Source organism: Podarcis vaucheri (assembly GCF_965113315.1).
Source record: "Podarcis vaucheri genome assembly, chromosome: 2".
NCBI lineage: Eukaryota > Metazoa > Chordata > Lepidosauria > Squamata > Lacertidae > Podarcis > Podarcis vaucheri.
The window spans coordinates 5830818-5853448 of NC_138760.1; the positions used below are offsets into that span (position 1 = coordinate 5830818).

General features: G+C 47.5%; 1 protein-coding gene across 1 annotated transcript; it reads right to left on the reverse strand.

The window, feature by feature from the left end:
* Positions 1–1256: 1256 nt before the first annotated feature.
* On the reverse strand, positions 1257–22248 carry WNT1 (Wnt family member 1). Its single transcript, XM_082206062.1, has 5 exons — positions 21431–22248; positions 15111–15364; positions 9936–10201; positions 3152–4271; positions 1257–2564 (listed from the first exon to the last, which is right to left on the reverse strand). Exons 1-4 carry the CDS (start codon positions 21529–21531, stop codon positions 3783–3785), a joined length of 1110 nt encoding a protein of 369 aa, XP_082062188.1. The 5' UTR covers positions 21532–22248; the 3' UTR covers positions 1257–2564; positions 3152–3782.
* Between the last annotated feature and the right edge of the window lie 383 nt (positions 22249–22631).

Consider the following 22631-nt stretch of genomic DNA (forward strand, 5'->3'; position numbering starts at 1 on the left):
AACCTCTAGGTTAGATTACTGCAACATGTTATACGTAGGGCTACTTCTGAAGATGATTTGGAAACTTCAGCTTGTGCAGAATTCAGTGTTCAGGTCACCAGGCAAGAGGGTGTGATCATATAACGCCAATCCTGGCTTGACTGCATTGGCTGCCAATTAGTTTCTGAGCCAAATTCAAAGTGCTGGTTTTGACCTATGGAGCTTTAAATGGCTCAGGACTGCAATACCTCAAAGAGAAATGCTTCTCCCCATATGAACCAACCCAGACACTACAGTCAACAGCCAAGGACCTTCTTCGTGTGGCTTCCCTGTGAGAGGCCTGGAGGTCTTTTCTGCTGTGGCCCCCCACTTGTGCAACGCTCTCCCCAAAGAGGTTCGCCTGGCACCTTCGTTGCATATCTTTTGGCACCAGGCAAAAATATTCTTCTTCTCCCAGGCCTTTGTCTAATTAAACAAATTATGTCTTTTAAAACTATTGGTTTTGTTTGCTACTGTGGTATGTATTTTGTGTTTTTATATTGTAAACTTCACTGTTATCTTTGGATGAAGAGCAGCTTATTTAATAAATAAATTTAATGAATAATCAAAAATAATTATATGCAGTCAATAAATAAAAAGGCAAACACTTTGAACTCTGGATAAATGAATGGCATACAGGAAGATCCATTAGCCTAGTCATCTATCCATCTCTCCATCCATAAATTGCAGATTTTCTTACCCCTTTAATTCAATATAAGTTGTGTGGAAGCTTTATCATAGATTATGTTCCCCCTAGTATCATGTCTTTGTTTTCTGCTTTCATATAACCCTGCAATGAGATGGCTTTTTAACCTAGCAGACCAAAGCCTAACAAATTCCAGCGTCTGGGAGCTTGCAGTTAGATGAATTCAAGCTGGAAGTGAGATGCGGCTTCTTAATAGGGCGGGTAACATTGGAACAGATTAGCAAAGGATGTGGTAAATTATCCAACACTTGGAGACATTAAGTGACGATTGGCTGAGTTCCCAAAAGATACGTTGTCACTCAGCTGCAAATAATTCGGTTTAGTGTGAGGATTGCCAGGCATGACGCCATGACCTGTGTGGAGAGGAGGTCAAGTTAGAAGTGAAGGTGATCTGGATCCATCACAACAAGGATGCCAAGTGAGCTTGTGCTGCTCAACTGAGCACCGAGGGTAGCAGAGGGTAGCTCAGATTCAGACACTTCCATTCTTGGCCTTTCAGCAGAATGTAGCAAACCCATTAAACTCAGTTGAATTGATAAAAATATATACTTTATTCTTTTCTAGAGTGCCAGAAACAGGATTCAGGACACATAAATCTAGGAGCAGGAACCTTGGTCCAGGCCTACAAGAATATGAAACAGGCAACAATAAATATTTTATTTACACACATATGTAAAATTCTCGGCAATCCCAACCACTTCTTCAGTGCATATTACTTACAGGTTTATCCGGTGAGTGGGTGAGAGCAGAGTGAAACGAAGAGGAAAAAAAACACAACTTTTTTTTTAAAAAAAGCTAGTACTTTCTCCAAACACATTTTCTTGGCAAAGTGATCAAAGGCCAGAAGGCACATGTGTGTGTGTGTGTGTGTGTGTGCATGTGTGCACATGCACGCACACACGCACACACACACACACAGCATTTGGGAATAGTTGTAAACACATGTAACAACATGTAATTTGGGGAAACTGCCTGCCTGCCTGCCTGCCTTTGAACTTGACAAGCACTTGGCAAGTCAACACCAGGGCCTTTGACAGATCAAGCCACTGTATCGCCACTTTGTTGTGCACAGATGTGACACTCGGAGATAGAACCAAGGGATTGGCGTGCTAAGCCTGTGATGTTCTCTTTTGCATGTCCCGTCTAAAGAAATGAAAACTGCCCAGAGTAGGGCTCTTGCTCAATTCCCATTCATTTTGATGGGGCTTATATAGGCACACCAAATCTATATGCCCCCATAGGTTATAAAACTGTAGCTCCACAGATTGCTTAGAACAGACTTCCCCCAGCGGTAGAGAATATGCCCGGGCTGTCCAAGGGGCACGGAGGGTGCCCTCGCAGAGGGCTGCTCTCTGCCACTGGGTCAGAAGAGCTGCTGCCGCTGGGCGTGAGGTGTGCCACCCACTCGCCTGCCATTTTGTCAGCCCCCTCAGTCATGACACTGGGGCGGCCCACACCTACTGCACCCCCCTTCCTACGCCTCTGACTTCCCCGGCCTGGTGGCCTCCAGATGATGGGGGGACTACAACTCCCAGCATGCCTTCCCACTGACCATGCTGGGAGAAGCTGTAATCCAAAACATCTGGAAAGCACCCAGCTGGGGAAGGCTGGCCTGGGATTGGTGCTCGAGCGATGCTTCATGGAACTGGCACATTGGGTTGCATCCCTCATGGGACGGGGGATACGAAAATGCAAAGTATTAAATAAAAGACATTCACTCCAACACCTAGTAATCTTATACAGTGTCTCATCAATGAGAAAGAAAGTCCACTGAGGCAATGCTTAATCTGTGAAATGAAAGATGCCAGGTTGCGTGTTGGTCAAACATGCCTGGAAGATGCTCCCTGTAGTCTGTGTGGGATGTAAACACAGGAGCAGTCAATGACAACATTCCTAGAGTGTACATGTTAGAACATGGGGAGGGATGTCTGTCCAGCAAGCAGGTAAACCTCCTGGGGATGGACTTCCTCCGCATGTGACCAGAGGTGGGTGTGGCCTCACCTGTGCAGGTAATGACAAAAGCACAGGGCAGGCAGCCATCTCACTCTCTCTGCCATCACCTTTCGAAGAAGCAGGATGCCCTCTTGGCTCTCAGCCAAGAGAGGAGAGGGCTATCTTCCTATAAGATAGATTCTAAGTGTATTTTACCTTTTTAAGCCTGTCTGCCGTCTGGGATCATATTGTGAACAGATCGTGAGTAAACTCTTTTATACTTTTATAAAGACTGTTGTGTCTTGTATTTTAAGAGGGAACAAAGGGGAAATTACCAGAGTAATTATTATAGAGGTTCTAGCGAACCTGTGCACACGTTACCGTTGCGAACTTAAAGGGGAATGTCTAGAAACTCTGCTGATATTTTGGGAACTTGTTAGCACAAGTTGGATAAGGATATAATTAGTCAATATATCCTCTCCTGCACCCCAGAACATTCCCACAGTCTGGACATTCCTAAACCTTTCTTCACAAACTCAGAGGTATTTTTTTCCTATTTTGACCACTCTGCAAGAATAGGAACAACAGCAATGACAGCAACAACGACAACAACAACAACAGTTCCAGCTAATGGGAATACAGCTAATACACTGGGAGATACAAGGCCAAGTGTTGAAGTCTTCCGGGATTCTGTCCTGATGAAGAGATCTGGTTCAAATTAAAGCCTGTGATGAGAATCTTGACAAGCAGGCGGGACCTGAGGGGCTGCCCAACAAGCAGAGAGACACAATCATCTGAACTCGTGGGGACTTGGGTCTGGCAAGCATATATACACACAAATGTCCCCTTTCCTCCCAGGCTTCTTTCAGCCATTCAGATTGCGCTGAGTCTCTCTCTCCATGTAGTCTGTGGACAGCAGAACCTTGTTTGGGGCAGGGGTTGCTGGGTGGGGGTAACTCGCTTGCTAGACCAACAAAGGGTGCGGAGACAGATGGGGAGGTGAGGTGGTGGCGGCCGCGGCAGGCAGGGCTGTTTTTCTTGGTGGGGTGTGCATTTTTTGGATCCCCTCTATTAAGAAGTGTTTTGTTTCCTGGATGCAGAATGTTCTTCGCTCTCCTTTCTTTGCTCACAAGCACTCATGCAACACTTGCATGTTGGTGCAGTTCAAGCAGCTGACATGGCAGCACCAGTGGAACGTGCAGTTGCAGCGCTCCGTCACCCGCTGCGTCCGGGTCCGGTACCCCCTCCCACAGCACAGCAGCTCGCAGCCATCCAGGGCAGGGGAGGAGCTGTTGCAGGAGCGGCCTGCTGTCCCCGCTGTCCCTGTCTTGCCGCTGTAGGTGCAGAAGTTGGGCGACTTCTCAAAATAGACCAGGTCGTGGGGGGAAGGGGGCTTGTGGGCAGGATTCTCGGGCTCCAGGTGGTGCAGCTCCACCCGGGAGGCCCGGTTGCTGCCTTTGTTGCCGTAGATGACCCGTGACGCACCATCAAAGCGGTCCTTGAGAAAGTCCCCCACGGTCCGGAAAGTGGGCAGCCGCATCCAGCAGGTCTTGACCGTGCAGGAGCCAGACATCCCATGGCACTTGCACTCCTGGCGCATCTCCGTGAAGACCGTCTGAATGGTAACAAAGGAAGGAAATGCCTGTTAGAAGACACCAGAGCAGCAGGGTTCTGAGCCAGCCGCAGTATGGACCACACCATAGAACAGGCATAGGCAAACTCTGGCCCTCCAGATGTTTTGAGACTACAATTCCCATCATCCCTGACCACTGGTCCTGTTAGCTAGGAATTATGGGAATTGTAGTTCCAAAACATCTGGAAGGCCGGAGTTTGCCTATGCCTGCCATAGAATCATAGAATTGTGTGGTTGGAAGGAACCCCAAGGGTCATCGAGTCCAATGCCGTGCAAGGCAGGAATCTCCACTAAAACATCCCTGACAGATGGGTCCCCCAACCTCTGCTTAACAACCTCCAGTGAAGGAGAGTCCACCTCCTTCCAAGGGAGTCCATTCCACTGTTGAACAGCTCTTAATTGCCAGAGTTCTTTTCTGTTTAGTCAGAATCTCCTTTCTTGTAACTTGAAGCCACTGGCTCAAGTCCTAGCCTGCAAAACAGGAGAAAACAAGCTTGTTCTCTCTTCCATGTGACAGCCCTTGAGATATTTGAAGATGGCTCTCATATCTCCTCTCCATCTCCTCTTCTGCAGGCTAAACATACCCAGCTCCCTCAACCGTTCCTCATAAGGCTTGGTTTGCAAGACCCTTGGTCATTTTGGTTGCCCTCCTCTGCACACGTTCCAGCTTGTCCAGATCTAAAGTCATGCCTAAACGCTTGGCTCCTAGGGCTGCATACTTTTCATAGCATAGTGGAACAGCTAAGTCATAGTGAAACAGTAGTCAGGAAGTTTATGGTTCAAATATTGCCCTGGCCACAAACTCACTTCGTGACATTAGGCAAGCCAATATCTCTTACCCTCAGTCTTCCCCCTGCCCCATCTGCAATAGGGGGATAACAGTTTTGAGTAGCAATGGCCACCACCTTAAGTGACTTTAAAAGAGGAAGAGACAAATTCATGGAGGATAAACTATCAACAGCTTCTAGCTACGAGGGCTATATCCAACATCCGCCACCAGAGTATGCCTCTGTATGCCTCTGAAAGCCAACTGTGGGAATCACAAGGGACGGGGAGCACTAATGTTCTCAGGGCCTGCTTTTGAGCTTCCCAGAAAGATCTGGTGAGATGCTGGACTAACTGGGCCTTTGGCCTTGTCAAGCAGGACTTGTCTTATAACCTACCTTACAGGCAATTGTGGGGATTATGTGGACCATGTACTGTACATAAAGTGCTCTGAAGTTCCTTATTATTATTATTATTAATCAAGATCACCATTGTTGTTATTAATTCCAACAGAGGAGCATGCCCAAGTTTTCTCAGTGCCCGCGAGGTGAGGGCTGCTTGGGTATGTGCTTCTCCCTCGCTCTGCTCTGCTGGGAACCCCTCCTCCCACCAGACCCATCTCTCCCACCCCTTTGTTTGCAAGAGGGAGCTGTTCCCTTGGCGCACAGTGGGCCCCCCTCCCACCCACGGAATGTGGATGCGTCTTTCCAAGCCCAGAGCTTTCCCTTCCAAACGGGTTTTACTGCAATTAGAAGAATTGGAACCATTTCCTTCCAGATGTGCAGGAGCCCACATGGCAGCCGGGCTTGTGGTTCTGGGCTTGGCTAGCATGCAGGAGGTTTGCCTGCTTAAGGGCTGCCTTCTCCCCCTGCTCCCCCCTCTTTTGGGGGGCCATCACACCACCACAGCCCACCCCTCCCATGCTGCCTACTGCCACCCTCGTCGCCCATCCTATAACCTACTTCTGAGAAGTCAGCAGGGACACACACGTCCCAATGCACATGTTCACACACATATATGGATGCAGAGAGCACAGAGATACACAAATAGCTTTTGCACAATTCTGTTCATGAGTGTAGAGGCCTCGCCATGAGGTTAGGGAGCAGATTTTATGATACCATAAGTGGCAGACAGGCAGATTTGATGCACAGGGCACATAATCCACCAGGAAATTCTCCTGTGGAAGCCCTACTGTGCAGAGTAGCTGCTGCAGAAGAGCAATTTGGTGGCTATGTACACACCTTACATTAGGAGCACATTGCTTCCCTAAATAATACTGGGAACAGTCGTTTATGGCTTACAAAACTGCAGTTCTCAGCACCCTTAACAAGCTACAGTTCCCAAGGTCCTTTCAGGGAAGCAATGTGCTTTAAATGTATGGTGTGCACATACAGCCTAAGACCTTTCACAGCTCGTGTTCAATTAGGGTCATGGAGGGGGAATTGTGCCCTGTGATAAATTGTGGAAGGCAAAGTGAGGTCCATTTTGGTCTCTTGCCAAGCAGAACTTTAAAAAGTTAACAGAGCAGCTTTTACTCTGATTTCTGGGACTTTTTAGGGTGATCAATTTCTTAGAGATGACAGTGTAAATATTTTAGGTCCTCAAACTGGGGATTGGGTTGAACTTGACAATGAGCACCCAGATGGCCGTTCGAAAGAGAATAAAATTATTATGGGAATAAAAACTGCAAACAAAACAGAGGCCCTTTGGAGAAGGAGCAATGCCTAGATGTGTACAGGCTGATAACTGAAGCCTCAAAGCCAAGATGGGAGAGCTGGAATGCCATATATAGTGGCCATATCAGAAACCTGGTGGAACAGTGAAAGCCAGTAGAATATGGTTATATTTGGATATAAAATCTCTAGAAAGGGCAGGGAAGGCTGTGTTGGAGAACCAGAATAGTGGACTTGCACTGTCCAAGGCCCACTGCCCAGCTCAGCCAGCGGACTGAGGGGCTTGGCCCTTTGGAGAAAGGAGTGGGCAGGAAACAGAGGAGCATGGGAAGCTGCCCTACACTGAGTCACACTCATTGGCCCATCTTTTCTAAACTGACTCCTGGGATCCCTCCCAGCCCTACCTGGAGATGCTGGGAATTGCATGAACAGCAGATGTTCTGCCCCTGAGCTATGGCCCTGCCAATTATCTTAGAGGTGAAAGGTGGAGGAGGGCTCATTTTCTTTAATAAATAAACAAAATTAAGAAGGGGCTCGTGTCCCTTGCTGCACTCCGTCCCCCTAGACTTCCTAGAAGGGCTTCAGAGTGTTGCAACGCAATAAGATGCCGTGTTGCTCTGGAGCCACTCCAAGTCCTGAGTGGCAAGAGGGAGGCAGCCGACCCATGCTTCCTGGAGTGGCTCCAAAGTGGTGAGACATCATATAGGCGGAGGGATCTGGCAAAGAGGGGACTGTGCTACTGGGAGTAGCAGGAGCCCCAACTTTTAAGAGTTTAAAAACCTCCTGCATCTAAAGCAAGAGTGGAGAGGCCAGAGCTGGCGGTGGCAGAATGCACCTGATCTCCCCCACCCCTCACAAACCTAGCAGTGCCTCTGGCAGCAGGGGGCGTTCCTCTATGTCCAAAAGGGTGCAAGGCAGGGCAGGGAAACTTGTGGCCTTGCAGATGTTGTTGGACTCCAAGTCCCATCAGCTCCAGACAGACTGGCCCAGTGGCCAGGGATTATGGGAGCTGGGGCTCCAGCAATAGAGAGCCACAGAGCGAGAAGGCTATTAAACCAGGCAGCTAAAGAGAAAGAAACTTCTTCATAGAATTGCTGGGGGTGGAAATAATGATTGCATAGCCAACGATCTTTCCTTCATTTTTCTGGGACCATCTGTCACACATCAAGTGGGGTGGGATTCTCTGCTTCCAAGGATGTAGGGGGAATGAATTTCTATGAAATGTTTGAGGTGGGAGTTAACCTTAGTTAACTATGAGGAGGCTAAACCCCACCCCTTTTTCTGTTTGTTTGTTTTTAAAGAAAAAGGAAGAAAGAATACTTGAGACCAATAATGATAGCAGGCAGCCTCTCCTGGTGATATTTCAGAATGCCCATGGGATTGGCACTAGATGGTGACATACCGTCACTCCCAGAGGCGTGGGAAACATGGCTGGCAGGCTGCCGAAGGCTGTGCTGCTGCTCAGAGTGGCAGGGAGGCCTTTTCTCCTTCCAATTGCAGAAAAGGAGAAATGCAACTGCCAGTATCATATTGCCTTTATTAAAGTCTATGGGGAGGATGGATTAGGAATACTAGATATGGTTCTGGGTGGGATCTGGTCCCTTGGGACACAGGAAAGGGCTTTCTTGGTGACTGCTCCCGGACTCCGGAACTCCCTCTTTGGAGAATCCAGACTGGCTCCCTCCTCGTTGTCCTTTGGCTGGCAGGTAAAGACCTTCTTTCAACAGGCTTTTGGGAACTGACTGCTTTTAATGAAAGGGTAGGTGCCCTGCTGTTTACAGTACAATTATTTGTATGTTTTAAACAGATCTTATGTATGTACAGTGGGCGCTCAGGTTTCGAACATGATCTGTGCAGGATGCACATTCGCAACCTGCAGCATTTGCAATCAGCACGTGTGGATTGCGACTCCGTGCTTCTGCACATGCGCAAAGCGCAATTTAGCATTTCTGCGCATGCGTGACCCCCCGAAACCCAGAAGTAACCTGTTCCGGTACTTCCGGGTTTCGGCAAGTCCGTAACCCAAAAAAACGCAACCTGAAGCATCTGTAACCCGAGGTATGACTGTAAATAGTTTTAATTCTATTATTATTTTTTATTATTGTTTTTTATATATTTTTAGCAATTTAGCTGCCTTGAGTTCCATTGAGGAAAACAGGAAGAAGAAGAATGCAAGGAGGTGCATGCGAAGGCGCATCTAGTTCAGCGTCCAGCCAACCAGATTCTGCCTCTGGGAAGCCCACAAGCAAGTCATGAGTGCAACAGTGCTCTGCCAACTTGTGATTCCCCATTCAGAGCACATACCCCACCCCGAAGAATCCTGGGAACTGTAGTTTTAAGTGTGCTGGGAAGTGCAGCTACGTGGTGGATAAACTACAGTTCCCAGGATTCTTTGGGGCAAAAATCTGCTTTAAATGTTTGATGTGTACGCAGCCAGAGTTAACTGTTTTGGTGGAGTTTAGTATAGTGAGCCAATCTTGTGAGTACTTGGACACTATTCAAATCATTACACATCCGCTCTTGATTGAAAGCCATTTTTCCACGTTTTTTTGGTGGGGTCAGGACAGAGTGAATTATGGTCTAGAGTCTAGACACATGTTGAAACACTCACAAGAACAGTTTGATAGCTCAGAAAACAGCAAAAGTCAGCTGTTGCTGACTTCACCATGTGAAAAATGGTTGTGTGAATGGCATCCCCTAGTCTACACACAATAGGTGGTCATTCTCTCTAACTGCGGTCTTACTCGTATTTTTGCTTGCTTTTCAACATGTTAAAAAAATCCTGCCTATGCCACTGTGATCCATTATCCCCATCGTGGAAAGAAAATGGCTTACAACAGCCCAGCCCAGTATTAATATTGCAGCTGAGATGTGAGTTTCTTCACGTGCTGTAGTGCAAATGAGGCTCATCAGCCTGGGAAGGGAGCCCATCCAGAAGAAGGACAACTCTGGTCCTAAACCTCTGCTGCCTTGCAGGATATCTTTGGGAGAAGAAAAGGCTAAGGAGTGGAGTCCCTAAGGCGGTTGGATGGCTCCTTGTACACCTCCTTCTGGCATCCCAGGACCTCCATACACACTACCCAGGCTTGCACCCTGGGGAAGTTGGTTTGGTGCTGCAAACACAGCAATCTACACACACACACACACACACACACACACACACAGCTTTGTCTACACTTCCTCGCCCACATGCGCTCTCACTTCCTACCAGACGTCCTGCTTCATTGTTGTGCAAATTCATCAGGAAACGCAGGTCCCGCCCCTTCTCATTGGAGTCCACGAACTCTCGTCCAAAGACCCTGCCGAAGTCCACATTGTCGCTACAGCCCCCCCAGTGCCAGTCAGGACCCCCTGGGCCGCGCCGGCGGTAGTCGCAGGTGCAGGATTCGATGGAGCCCTCGGAGCAGGAGCGGGCCACAGAGTGGGTGACGCCAGCGCTGGTGATGGCGAAGATGAAAGCTGTTTCGCGGCAACCTGGAGGTGGGAGATGGGAGGGGGGGATATGGCATGTCAGCACGCGGCACCCGAGTCCACAGTTCATTTCTCCCCGTTCAGAATAAGGGCCAGCCCAGCACATGCCTGGAGATCAGCATCACTGCTGGCACAAATAACAGCTGCTGCCTCATTCATCCAGTATCCCCTGGGATAGCTCAGTTGGTAGAACGTGAGGCTGTTCATCTCAGGGTTATGGGTTCAAGACCCAGGTTGGGCAAAAGATTCCTGCATTGCAGGGGGTTGGACTAGATGACCCTTGTGGTCCCTTCCAACTCTACAATTCTTTGAGTCTAAGTATTTTCTCTCCCTCTTCACATTTAGGAATAATAATAATTAATAATAATAATAATAATAATAATTTATTATTTATACCCCGCCCATCTGGCTGGGCCTCCCCAGCCACTCTGGGTGGCTTCCATAAAAACCCAAAATACAATAAAATATCACACGTTAAAAACTTCCCTGAACAGGGCTGCCTTAAGATGTCTCCTGAATGTCAGGTAGTTGTTTATTGCTTTGACATCTGCTGGAAGGGCGTTCCACAGGGCGGGCACCACTACCGAGAAGGCCCTCTGCCTGGTTCCCTGTAGCTTTGCTTCTCGCAATGAGGGAACCGCCAGAAGGCCCTCGGCGCTGGACCTCAGCGTCCGGGCAGAATGATGGGGGTGGAGACGTTCCTTCAGGAAGAAGGAGGCACCCTGCAAAGTGAACTTTTATTGAAGCAGCCAGAAGAATACCCATAAAAACCAGAAAACCAAAAGGAAACGGTTCGTAGAATCATAGAATTGCAACATCTTGCCGTCCATCCCTGTCCCATAAACCAGAAGGATCCCAAGACCCTGTTTTTGCCCTGCTCTGTTCACAAGATAATTACCAGCAGGGACCAAACAGCCATGAGAGTCTCCTTGCCATCACCATACTTGGGAGGTAGTTACATCTAACTGCCAAACTCCATCCACAGTTCACCTTGCATAATCCAACCAAAACTGTTATAATAAACTGAGAGTAGGTAGCCTGCACAACTACGTTGAGACAGGTTATTCATACAAGCAAACTAAGACAGATGTTGCAAGGAACATGGGGAAAGCTTGGAGTTACAATCCAGTGTGCCTACAGTAGGGGTGGGGAATGTGTGGCATTCCAGATGTTGTTGGACTCCAGCACCTGTCAGTCCAGCCAGCCAGCATGGCCCAGTGGTCAGGGATGTTGGGAGTTGTAGTTTAGCAACATCTGGAGTGCATCAGGTTCCCCAATCCTTGCTTGTACAATCTCGATTTTGTGGTTACAAGATGTGTGTGATGGTACTATCTTAGAAAAGTCTCCCCTCTTTCTTATACAAAAGGAGGACAATCACTTTTAAAAGTTTCCTGATTAATTGGGAGCTAATTGATTGGCTAAATGCTGCAACCCATTAAAAAAATTCTTTAGCTGGGAAAGGAGAGCAAGAAGAGGCATGCTAAAGAGTCTGAGAGTTTGTGGGAAAGGAATGTCGGTCCTCTTCATATGGAGAGGAAAATAATAACAATTACTGACTATTAAAAACCAAAATAATACATGATGCCTGGTGTACAAATCCCAGCTGTGTGCTATGTTTATGCGCCGATAATAGAAGGAAACTTTTTGCACACAGGAGCTGTGCACTTAAACTGCCTCCTCTGGGCAACACGAGCCCTTTTCCAAGGCGCGCTCTCTCTCTCTCTCTCTCTCTCTCTCTCTCTCTCTCTCTCTCTCTCTCTCTCTGTCCCTCTCACCAGCATAGAGCACCACTGTGGCACCACAAGTCATCCTAACCAGGATGAGGCAGCGATGATAGCCAAGGTGAAATAATGGTTAGTGTGTCAGATTAGGATGGGGAAAACTCAGTTTCAAATCCCCAGCTGGGAAGGAAGTTCACAAGGGCCCGCTGCCCTCTCTTAGAGCAACGTACCTCAAAGGGCTGTTGCGAAGACAAAACAAGGGGTCTTGCATGCTACCCTATGCTCCTTGAAGAAATGGTGGGGCAATAATGTAAACTGCTATACATTTTCGAAAGTACTGTAGTTTCTCTGTTCGCTATGCATTTGGACTCCTCTTAAGAAACTGAACCTTTCAAAAGTGTACTGATTTTAATCACTGATTCCAAAACTGATTTCTGGTTTCGAAGAAGAAGAAGAAGAAGAAGAAGAAGAAGAAGAAGAAGAAGAAGAAGAAGAAGAAGAAGAGTAGTAGTAGTAGTAGTAGTAGTAGTAGTAGTAGTAGTTTGGATTTGATATCCCGCCTTTCAACTCCCTTTTAAGGAGTCTCAAAGCGGCTCACATTCTCCTTTCCCTTCCTCCCCCACAACATACACTCTGTGAGGTGAGTGGGGCTGAGAGACTTCAGAGAAGTGTGACTGGCCCAAGGTCACCCAGCAGCTGCATGTGGAGGAGCGGAGACGCGAACCTGGTTCCCCAGATTACGAGTCTACCCCTCTTAACCACTACACCACGCTGGCAACTGTGAGTACAAGGCTGTTGGTTAATAATAATGACATGTAACCAGAAGACACTTTCAATACACCAATTGGGAACGCATGGTAGGTTTCCAGTGCTTCATGGCACTTCCCCGCACAATGAATAAATTCAAGGCGACGGTGGTGCCTTCTGACAGGTTGTAGTGCTTCATTTGTGTGCAAATTCTCCCAGTTTCCCAAGCACCAGAAAGTTCTGGGGCAGCTGTTCAAGTTCCTCCTTATGAGGAGAGAGAACTAGAGACTACTGGGATATTTTTCATTTTAAAATATCTATTTAAATCATGGTAGCTAATCTGACTCTGGCCCTCCAGATGTTGCTGTACTACAGCTGCCATCATCCTTGGCCTTTGAGATCTGGAGCCCAGCTCCAGATGTTATTAATCTGGAGAGCCATCGGTTAGTCATGAGGCAGCTGCCTTGGGTGGCAGAATCCCAAGGGGCGGCATCACCATGGGCGCCCCATCTGCCCCTGCCGCCACAGCTGGAGAAGCAAGGAAAAACAGTGGCAGCAGCTTCTGGTGAGATCTTGTGGTCGGGGTGAGTGCCCTGCCCACTCCCTGCTGCTAGAGATGCAAGGAGAAGTAACTGCGGCTTCCAGGTGCCTGAAGAATCTCGTGAACCCCTTCCTGAAACCTGCAAGCTCCGCATGCCTGGGAGGTGAGGCCTCAGAGGAGGTGGGTGGGGTGGGGGTGGCCTGAGGCAAGATGGGACAGGCCTTCCCCATGTTAATCACCCCCTGATTTACATGGAGCATGGGGGAGCAGGCAAGCTCCAAGACAGACAATGTTAAGTTTATAAAATGACACCAATTCAACCTAAAGCAAACAGCACTTATCTGGACCCCCTTCAAACAAACACCTATCCCGCCACAGGCTGCTTCTTCCATGCTTGAACTGGTGTCTCTGGGTGGTCACACTGCAATGCTTATGGAAGAGACATATTCTAGCCACCAAAACCCACGGAACAAACCAGCTTACAGAACGTCAACCGAACTGACCATCAAGACCTATAAGCAAACAGGTGTTCAGCAAAAGATGCTAATCCTTCCGCTGGATATTTTGACAACATGCGTAATGTTTGTAATGAATCGTAGAATCACAGAACTCTAGAGCTGGAAGGGACTCCAAGGGTCATCTAGTCCAACCCAGGAATTTCAGCGCATGGTTCCCCATCCAATCTGAAACCAAAGCAGACTCTACTTAGCTTTGCAAATGTGCTAGCAGTTTTGTTGCTGCACCACTATGAAGACAATATCCTCGTGACACATATTTTAACGCTTTCAATAACAATGCTTCTCTTCTCATGCCTATTTTGCGTTCCGAATAAGGATGCACCTGGGCCAGGTGAGGCTATTGCTCTTCTAGTTAACACTAGACAGCAATAGCCCAGGCTTGACTTGGGTAACTTAATGACTTCTCCCACCTAATTCCTGCCTTTCATTACACATTTCCCACTCTCATTTCAGGAAGTTTAGGTAAAGTAAAGGTAAAGGTTGGAGTGGCCTGTATTGGTCTCAGGCAGTCTGTGAAACTGGTGTGCACGCTAAGACTTGCATCGCGCGCCCTTGGAGTATTTCTTGTGATCATCACTAACTGGGCCAGGGGCCTATGGCGAATGCAAATATCTGTGCTGCCGTGTGGATTTATAATGTTTTTAAGCAAACATGAAAAGAAGCTCTGGTTGTGAAAGAGGAGGGAAGAGCAGTCAATGGGGCAGCAGTGGCGCAAAAGCTTAGCCTTTGTTAATGAGTCACACAAGCTTGCATCACACATACAAAACACTGGGAAGCAGAACACAAATATCATGAAATGCAAAGCAGTCTGTACACTTCCTTGCATTACTTCCTGTAGCAGATTGCATAAGAAATCCGCTCATTTGGTTGTAACAGACTTTTATTGATACCAGGGGTGGGGAATCCGTGGCCCTCCAGGTCTCCTTAATCCCAGCCACTATGGACAAAGGTCAGAGATTATGGGAGTTGGGAGCCCAGCATCTGGACAGCCCTGGTCTAGACTGGGGGAGACAGATGGGAAAGAGCACATGGTTATTGACAGTGGCGTAGCGTGGGGGGTGCAGGGGGGCCGGCCGCACCGGGCGCAACATCTGGGGGTTAGGGTTAGGGGGCGCAAATCCACGGGTTAGGGGCACAAATTACTTGCCTTGCCCTGGGTGCTGACAACCCACACTACGCCACTGGTTATTGATTCAACCAAGCAGAAGACGAGAAATAGAGCTTTTCAGATTGTGGTGAACCAATCATCTGGGATTCTTTATTCTCTTGTTCCAATGGGACGGCAAGAACACAATCCCGGCTGCACCAGGCTCATTCTATATAAGCGAATGGCTCCCCACCCCAGGACTCCTATGGCCCAGTCTCCGTCTCCGTCACCTCCTTACCTCTGTTGACAATCTTGCCAAAAATGTTTGGCCCTGGTGTGGTGGGGCAATTCCAGCGGCGGTTGCGGAACTGCCACTTGCACTCCTTGATGGCGCTCTGCAGGCCGCTGCTGATGCTGTGCAGGATTCCTGGGTTCTGGCGGATGAGCTTGCGTTGCTTGCGGCTCAGCAGCTGCAGAGAAGGGTCCAGCACCAGCTGCACATTCTTGGAGTCCGTCAGCAGGTTGGTGGATGAGGCCACATTGATGATTCCCCTGTAGTCACAGAATGGCAAGGGTTTAAGCAGAAAGTTCAAATTCTGACACACAGATTTTGGTGTGTGAAATGGCACATTCAGATTTCTTGCAGCATTAAACACAGGTATTTACATTAGCTGAGGGACTTACAATGGTACCTCGGGTTAAGTACTTAATTCGTTCTGGAGGTCCGTACTTAACCTGAAACTGTTCTTAACCTGAAGCACCACTTTAGCTAATGGGGCCTCCTGCTGCTGCCGCACTGCTGGAGCATGATTTCTGTTCTCATCCTGAAGTAAAGTTCTTAACCTGAAGCACTATTTCTGGGTTAGTGGAGTCTGTAACCTGAAGCGTATGTAACCTGAAGCGTATGTAACCCGGTGTACCACTGTATTGACATCTTCTGACTGTTTTCATAGGCATCAAATGTAAAATCTCATTCACTGCCACCTGTCAAATACTAAGTATCATTGCTTGTGAGCTGTGAAATGCTACAAACCACTGCATGCTTATTTAAAACCATTGGGGGGAACCACACTCCATAAAGGATGACTGAGGTATCTGACAATGATTAAAACCAATAATAATAATAATAATAACAACAACAACAAACAGCAACATGAAAGGAGCACCGGTAATATTCACTATCAAGCAGCATAAAAGTGGTGTTACAAAATAATTTTTTTAATTTGGAATTAAAACTTCCTACAGATTAACCTCACTGCCAAAAGTATCAGGACAATCAACCATAACATACCAGAGGGAGATCATAACCAGCTTCCTGTCCATCAGATGCCTTTCTTAAAAGAACCAACTTTGCAATTTGGCGGAAGGTCATCGGAGAGGAAGTAAGATGGAGTTGCCTGCACAGGAAGTTCCAGAGCCTGGGCACACCTACAAAGAAACCTCTTACCGTAGCCCCAACTAAATACGCTTCAGATGCTGGCAAGTCCCATAAGGCGGCCTCTGTTGATGACCTTAATGAGCAACCGCCTTGAGTCCCGTCAGGGCAGAGGTGGATTTAGGGGAGTGCAACCGGTTCAGTGGCACTGGGCGCAGAGCCTCAGGGGAACTGCAGGCATGAGCATGAGAGGCAGGGGTGACAAATTCTGGTGTTGCACAGGGTGCCACTGAAATTTGAGACCCCAAGGTCTGCCACTTGGCAGGGGGAAAGATGGGGTATGAATGAATGAATGAATGAATGAATGAATGAAATATTAAAAATGGAAACAGCTCCTGAAGTCTACAGATGATTTGTTTATTTTTTTAAGAAAGAGTTGGATGTGGTACAGAGCCATTGATACTGAGTCATGTAGTTGGGGACTTAGTCTAGTTCTCCATCAGCCTCAGACAACGTGTTCAATAATGTCAGGGATTCTGTAAGTCGGGGTCTTAAGACCAAGGGCCACAGGTTCCCCAGTCCTGGTCTAGTTATTAAACACGAGGGAGGGGCAGAGTTTCTAGCCAGGGACACCCTATACATCTAAAGAGCAACCCAAAAGGAAATGCCATACATGTTTGCCATTAGGGGCACTTTGCATGCTGGAAATGTGATAAATATTGAGCGAGAATTTACTTCCTTTCCTTTCTATTTCATCCAAGGAGAAAGAAGACTACAGAATTACCTAGCAAATCCCACAAAAAAATACATTAGCAACATATAACTCACTAGCCCAAGTGGCAGGCAAGGGTCTACATAACAGGATCAGTGCAGAGTTGTCCAAAGTTTCTGCAGCTTTCTTGCAAATACTCTACCTCCTCCTTCAGCCCCAAGCAGTGGATTAGTTCTGCAACTAGTAGTGATTCCATTTAGCTGCCATGGCTAATACACACTGATATAACAATCCTCCATTAACTTGCTCTCACACTTTAAAATAAAATTTAAAGCCAAATAATCTAGTTGCTATAGGGACGCAGGTGGCACTGTGGTCTAAACCACAGAGCCTAGGGCTTGCTGATCAGAAGGTCGGTGGTTCGAATCCCCGCGACAGGGTGAGCTCCCATTGCTCAGTCCCTGCTCCTGCCCACCTAGCAGTTCGAAAGCACGACAAAGTGCAAGTACATAAATAGGTACCACTCCAGCGGGAAGGTAAACAGCATTTCCGTGTGCTGCTCTGGTTCACCAGAAGTAGCTCAGTCATGCTGGCTACCTGACCCGGAAGCTGTACACCGGCCCCCTCGGCCTATAGAGCGAGATGAGCGCCACAACCCCAGAGTCGTCCGCAACTGAACCTAACGGTCAGGGCATAGCTGTCAACTTTTCCCTTTTCTTGCGAGGAATCCTATTCGGAATAAGGGAATTTCCCTTAAGAAAGGGAAAAGTTGACAGCTATGGGTCTACTACCCATTACCTTTAATCTAGTTGCTATCGCTACATCTTGTGGTGATGAGTTCCTCCACTTAGTGATACACTGAGTGAAGCAATTCCTTTTCATAGAGTCGGAAGGGACCCTAAGGATCATATAGTCGAACTCGCAGCAATGCAAGAACATGCAGCTTTCCTGGGTAATGCCAAGAATAAATCAATCTCTCTCTCTCTCTCTCTCTCTCTCTCTCTCCTCACTCCATACCATTCATGATTTCATAATTCTCTATCATGTAACACTAATATGTGAAGCTGAATAGAATATATGTTTGTTTGTTTGTCGTTAATCAGAAATAATAATAGCAATATAATTACAGATCTATGCTGCATATTCTAAGGGTCAAGCTGTACCTCATGCCCCATCCAGTGGAGGAGACTGCAAACAGCACCTGTGGGGTGACTTCTCCCCACAGTGGCCGCAATTTGTAGTGCTACCGGCCACCTGGATCTTGTGCCTCATGCGCAGAGCACAACATACCACACATTCCTGGCAGCAGCTTGGACTGGCGCTGCTACTGACCACAGGATGAAGAAAATCTACACACATTGTACACATGCCATGTGCAGCAGCCTCCCTCTCAGTGTGTTGAGTCTGAAAAGAAGGGAAGCTGTAATAGGTCACGGCACCTGCTCTGTGGATTAAGCTTCCACAAGAGGCGATGTTCCGTGAGACCTTATGCAGGTTTCTTCAAGGACCGTCCAATTACAGAAACCATTCTGGTGCGAATTGTTGGTGTGTATTGCTGCTACTGATTATAATTTTTCTTTAAGCTGTTTTATATTATTTTAAAATGCTGAGGGGGTTGCTTTTGCATCTGAAATGCAGGATAAAAACAAAAGAAAATTAATGGAGCTGGCTGTGAACATTCCTAAGTATTGCGTAAAAGTAAACAGCAAGCAGTCCTATGTGCCTCCTGCTTTCAGTCTATAGATTATTCCTGATATCCATAAACATTAAATCAGATTTGTTGCTCTGTTGATTCTGCTTTGCAGTTTATTACTAACGAGTGTCTCACATAGATAGATAGACGGATTCAGTGAATGACTCACAGATGTATTAAAACTGTTAGGATACTTCCTGATGAGTTACAGTCCTAAAAATTTGATACACCTGGTGAAAGAGACCTTGATTGCCAGAAAAATTCCCAAAGTAGAACATTTATACAATTCTATCACAAAACGGTGTCTCAAATAGACCCATACAATAATGAAGATTCTTCCAGGAAACCTAAATTTGGCATTCACACAGCCCAAGACATTGGAATTACTAGAAAAGCATCTGAGGAACATATATTTTAAAAATATTTTCCAAGATATGTGAGGTGGGGTGGGGGGTGGGGAGAAGGGAGACTTTTTTTGCACCTTCTGGTCAAAGCTTGGAGCACAGAGTTTCCTTTTCAGAAAAGACCAGAATTCTAACTTAGATCAAGCCAAGCCACATGCTCTATAAGACAGCCTATTGGTCTGTAGGACTTCCATGGCATCCTCAGATTTGGATGTGGGGCTTGCAGAGGACTTATTAACAAGGGACATATAGCTATGCTTGAGGAATGCAGGCTTCATTTACTAGTAGTATTAAAGACATTTGGACCTCACTGACTCACACACTGTGAGTTGGAGCGGCAGATTCTTAAGGTACTTTCCGATGAGTTAGAACTCTGAAATTGGGTACACATGTCATCCAAGACACTCCAGTTCCAGAAATAATTTGAAACGTGGGACATTGTACTTGTCTCCTTCAAAACAGGGAGCTGACGGTGCATCCCCAAATAATTATGGTTCTTCAAGTCAACCGAGAAAATGAATTTGTCAACACACACAACCCATCATATGCTGATTACTGTGAAAGTTGTAAGAAAATTTATAAGTCTTTCCCTAATGATGGGAGGCATGCAATCTGTGCACACAGTTTTAGGTACCAGTAAACAACCCAGAAATTTGGAAGTTGGTACTTGCGCAGCCCAAGACACACAGATTACTAGGGAAATCTGAAAACTGGGCATTTCCCAACTGCATCGTCAACTTCTGATGCTTACCTCCTAGTAGGGGTCAGTATTTCAGCACACAGCAAGCCATGTGGGTGGAGTATTGGGAGCTGGGCATTCTGTTAACTGTTCATTTAGAGGAGGAGACAAGCAGAGACCTAGAGCTATCCCAGCAGAATACACACTTTATTTTCCTATCCATAGCTATAGATACGCACCAAGCAGCTGCCCTTGTAACCTAATCTAATTCTGTGTACATGTTACAAACTTAAAATCAGGATAGATATGGATTGTGACTAAAGCTGTGTGTCTACTGCTTCACAAACCAGTGGTGGGAGTGCACTGGATGCCAAGTAGATGGGCTTGTGCGCGCAGCCTCAGATTCCATGCACCTGATACCTGCAACATGCCAAAGATCCTAGTGCGCTCCATGGTCTGAGACCATGCAATGCTTTTTAATGCCTCTGAAAATGCTGGTGCTCCAAGCAACTAGCTTGGCAAGCTGTACAACAGAGTGAGCCAGTGATAATTAATACACTGAACAAATTATACAGATTAGAGCTAGACTGCGGGATTCACACATAAGTCTTAACACAACAAAGTTTTTAAGATGAGTGTAAAGCCTACACAGGCCAGAATGCCCATTCACATTGCAAATGCCTCTACTCACATGTAAAATGGTCAGAAACACATGTGGACCATGCTAAAGAAGTGCAGGATTGTTATTTAATTCTGATTTAATTGGGAATTCATTTAATTTTTGCAGATTTGAGATTTAATTCTCAAGGACACACTTAAGCAGCCTCCCTGAGAATGGTAGAGGTAATGGGAATGATCTTTCGCCCAGGGCTATGATTAAGGATTAATGGGTTGCAGTACCTGCCCCTGAATATTGTTATGGGGAGACTAAGCATCTAAAAGTAAAAATGAAAGTAGTAGTATAGGAAGAAATATTAATATAACATAGTAATTATGCAACAATAAATGAATAAATAAATGAATAAACAATAAATGAAATATAGCTGTGCCACAGCAGCAGTGCAAACTGTACAGTAGATTATTATTATTATGTACTGTATTATATATGTATTTGATACCCCACCTTTTGCCCCTCACAGGGACTCAAGGCAGCTTACAAATGATAAGACACACTTCCCTGCCCTTAATTAACCATCACTGTAGCTGTAACAGCAGCAGCAATAGCATCATCATCATCACCACCGTCGTCACTTTTCTAAAAGAAACTACTACAGCACACCTGTACACTATCACACTTCCAAATTAGACCCACCCGCTGACCTCAGTTGCCAAAGGCGCATTGGAGTGTCAGTGAAGGCTAGTTTAAGCCCTATGTCTTTTTCTGCCCTATATGTCTTGTACCACGAGGATGCCTCTCTCAGGCGTATGCAGATGCCCTGGTCTTTAGCTAGATCAGGATTCCACAGCAAAGGGCCAGGCGATACAACGTGCCTGCGGTCGGGAATCTTACAGGGCAAACCAGGTCCGGGAGACTCGCCGAGCGTGCGCCCCCTTTGAGCGCGCCTTGGGTTCTTGCTCTGCTCATTCACCTGGGCACTTGGCGCAGCTTCCCGAAGCTCTGCCAGCAACTCTAGGAGTGGGGAGTCGCAGGTCACCTCCGTGGGAGCCGGGCCGAGGCGGATTTGATTCCCCTCCCCAGGCTCTTCGAATTTGGAAAAGCTCCCCAAAGGCGCACAGCGCGTAAAGCGCACTTACCACCATCGGCCGCTGTTATTCACCGCCAGCGTGTTGGAAAGAGAGGAAAAAGCCAAAACCCACAAGGTCTTCAAGCCTAGCATTAATGCCACGGGGCTCATCGCTTCGCCTGCCCTGCTTGCCTGCTCGGCTGAACCGCCAAAAAAAAAAAAAAAAAAGCAGCGGAGAAGAGATGGGTGGGTGGAGAGGTGGGGTAGAGAATCCGTCTCCAAAGACCTTGCTGGAGAGGCGTGCACTCTGCGCCCGGGGAAAGGTCCTCACTTGTGGAGAGTAGTTTGAGTCCAAATCGAAGTTTTTTTGGTTTTTTAAAATAGTAGTAGTAATAGTAGTAGTAGTAGTAATAATAATAATAATAATAATAATAATAATAATAATAATAATAATAATAATAGAAAGAGAGGAGCAGCCGGCGAAAAGTCCCGCGAGGAGATGCTCTCCGCTACCGGCAGTCCCGGGTGGTGACGCTTCTCTCTGGAGAGCAACTAAGGCGCAAGAGGGGGAGACGTCGCGCGTCCTGCTAGCTGGGGGCCCCTCGAAGCACGTCTGACATCCCCTCGCCAGGGCCGGCTTCTTATAGTGGCTGTGATGAGGGTCGCCCTGGAGTGAGCCATCGAGCCAGAAGGACCAGGCGCGGTGCGCTACCGCGAACAATGCGCCTTTGCGCAAAGGAGACGCATCACAGCCCGACGGGGAGGGAAGGGAGGGGGGAAGCCAAGCGCCTTTGGACGGGCCGCTCCCCTTCCCGTCACATTAAATTCCAGGAGACCCGAGATACAGAAAACCCTCTTTCTGAAGGAGGGGAGGCTGCTTCTTGCTTGTCACTCAACTCCCCCAGCCCTTCACCCCACCCCAGCCCAGGACGGGGCCGCGGCCAGTCATTCCCTCCGAGGGACCTCTAGCCAAGCGCTGGTCTCCGACGTTCATGATCCAAGTGAAGAAGGAGCAGGAGCCAGAGGGGACACGAAGGCACCTAAAGAAGGCCCGCTCGGTCACAGGATTGGGGAGGCTTGCAATGAGGACGCGGCCGAAGATCGCCTGGTCCTGCTCAGTAGCAGGAGCAGGAGCCCCATCCCGCAGGATCGCCTCTCTCCGCGGGACTCCAGTCGCCACATTTGGCCGCCGAGGCTTTGCGGTGGCCTCGTTCCTCCTCTCCGGAGTCTTTTGGCTGCCGCTGGCCAGACGTCATCCCCCCGCTTGGGCT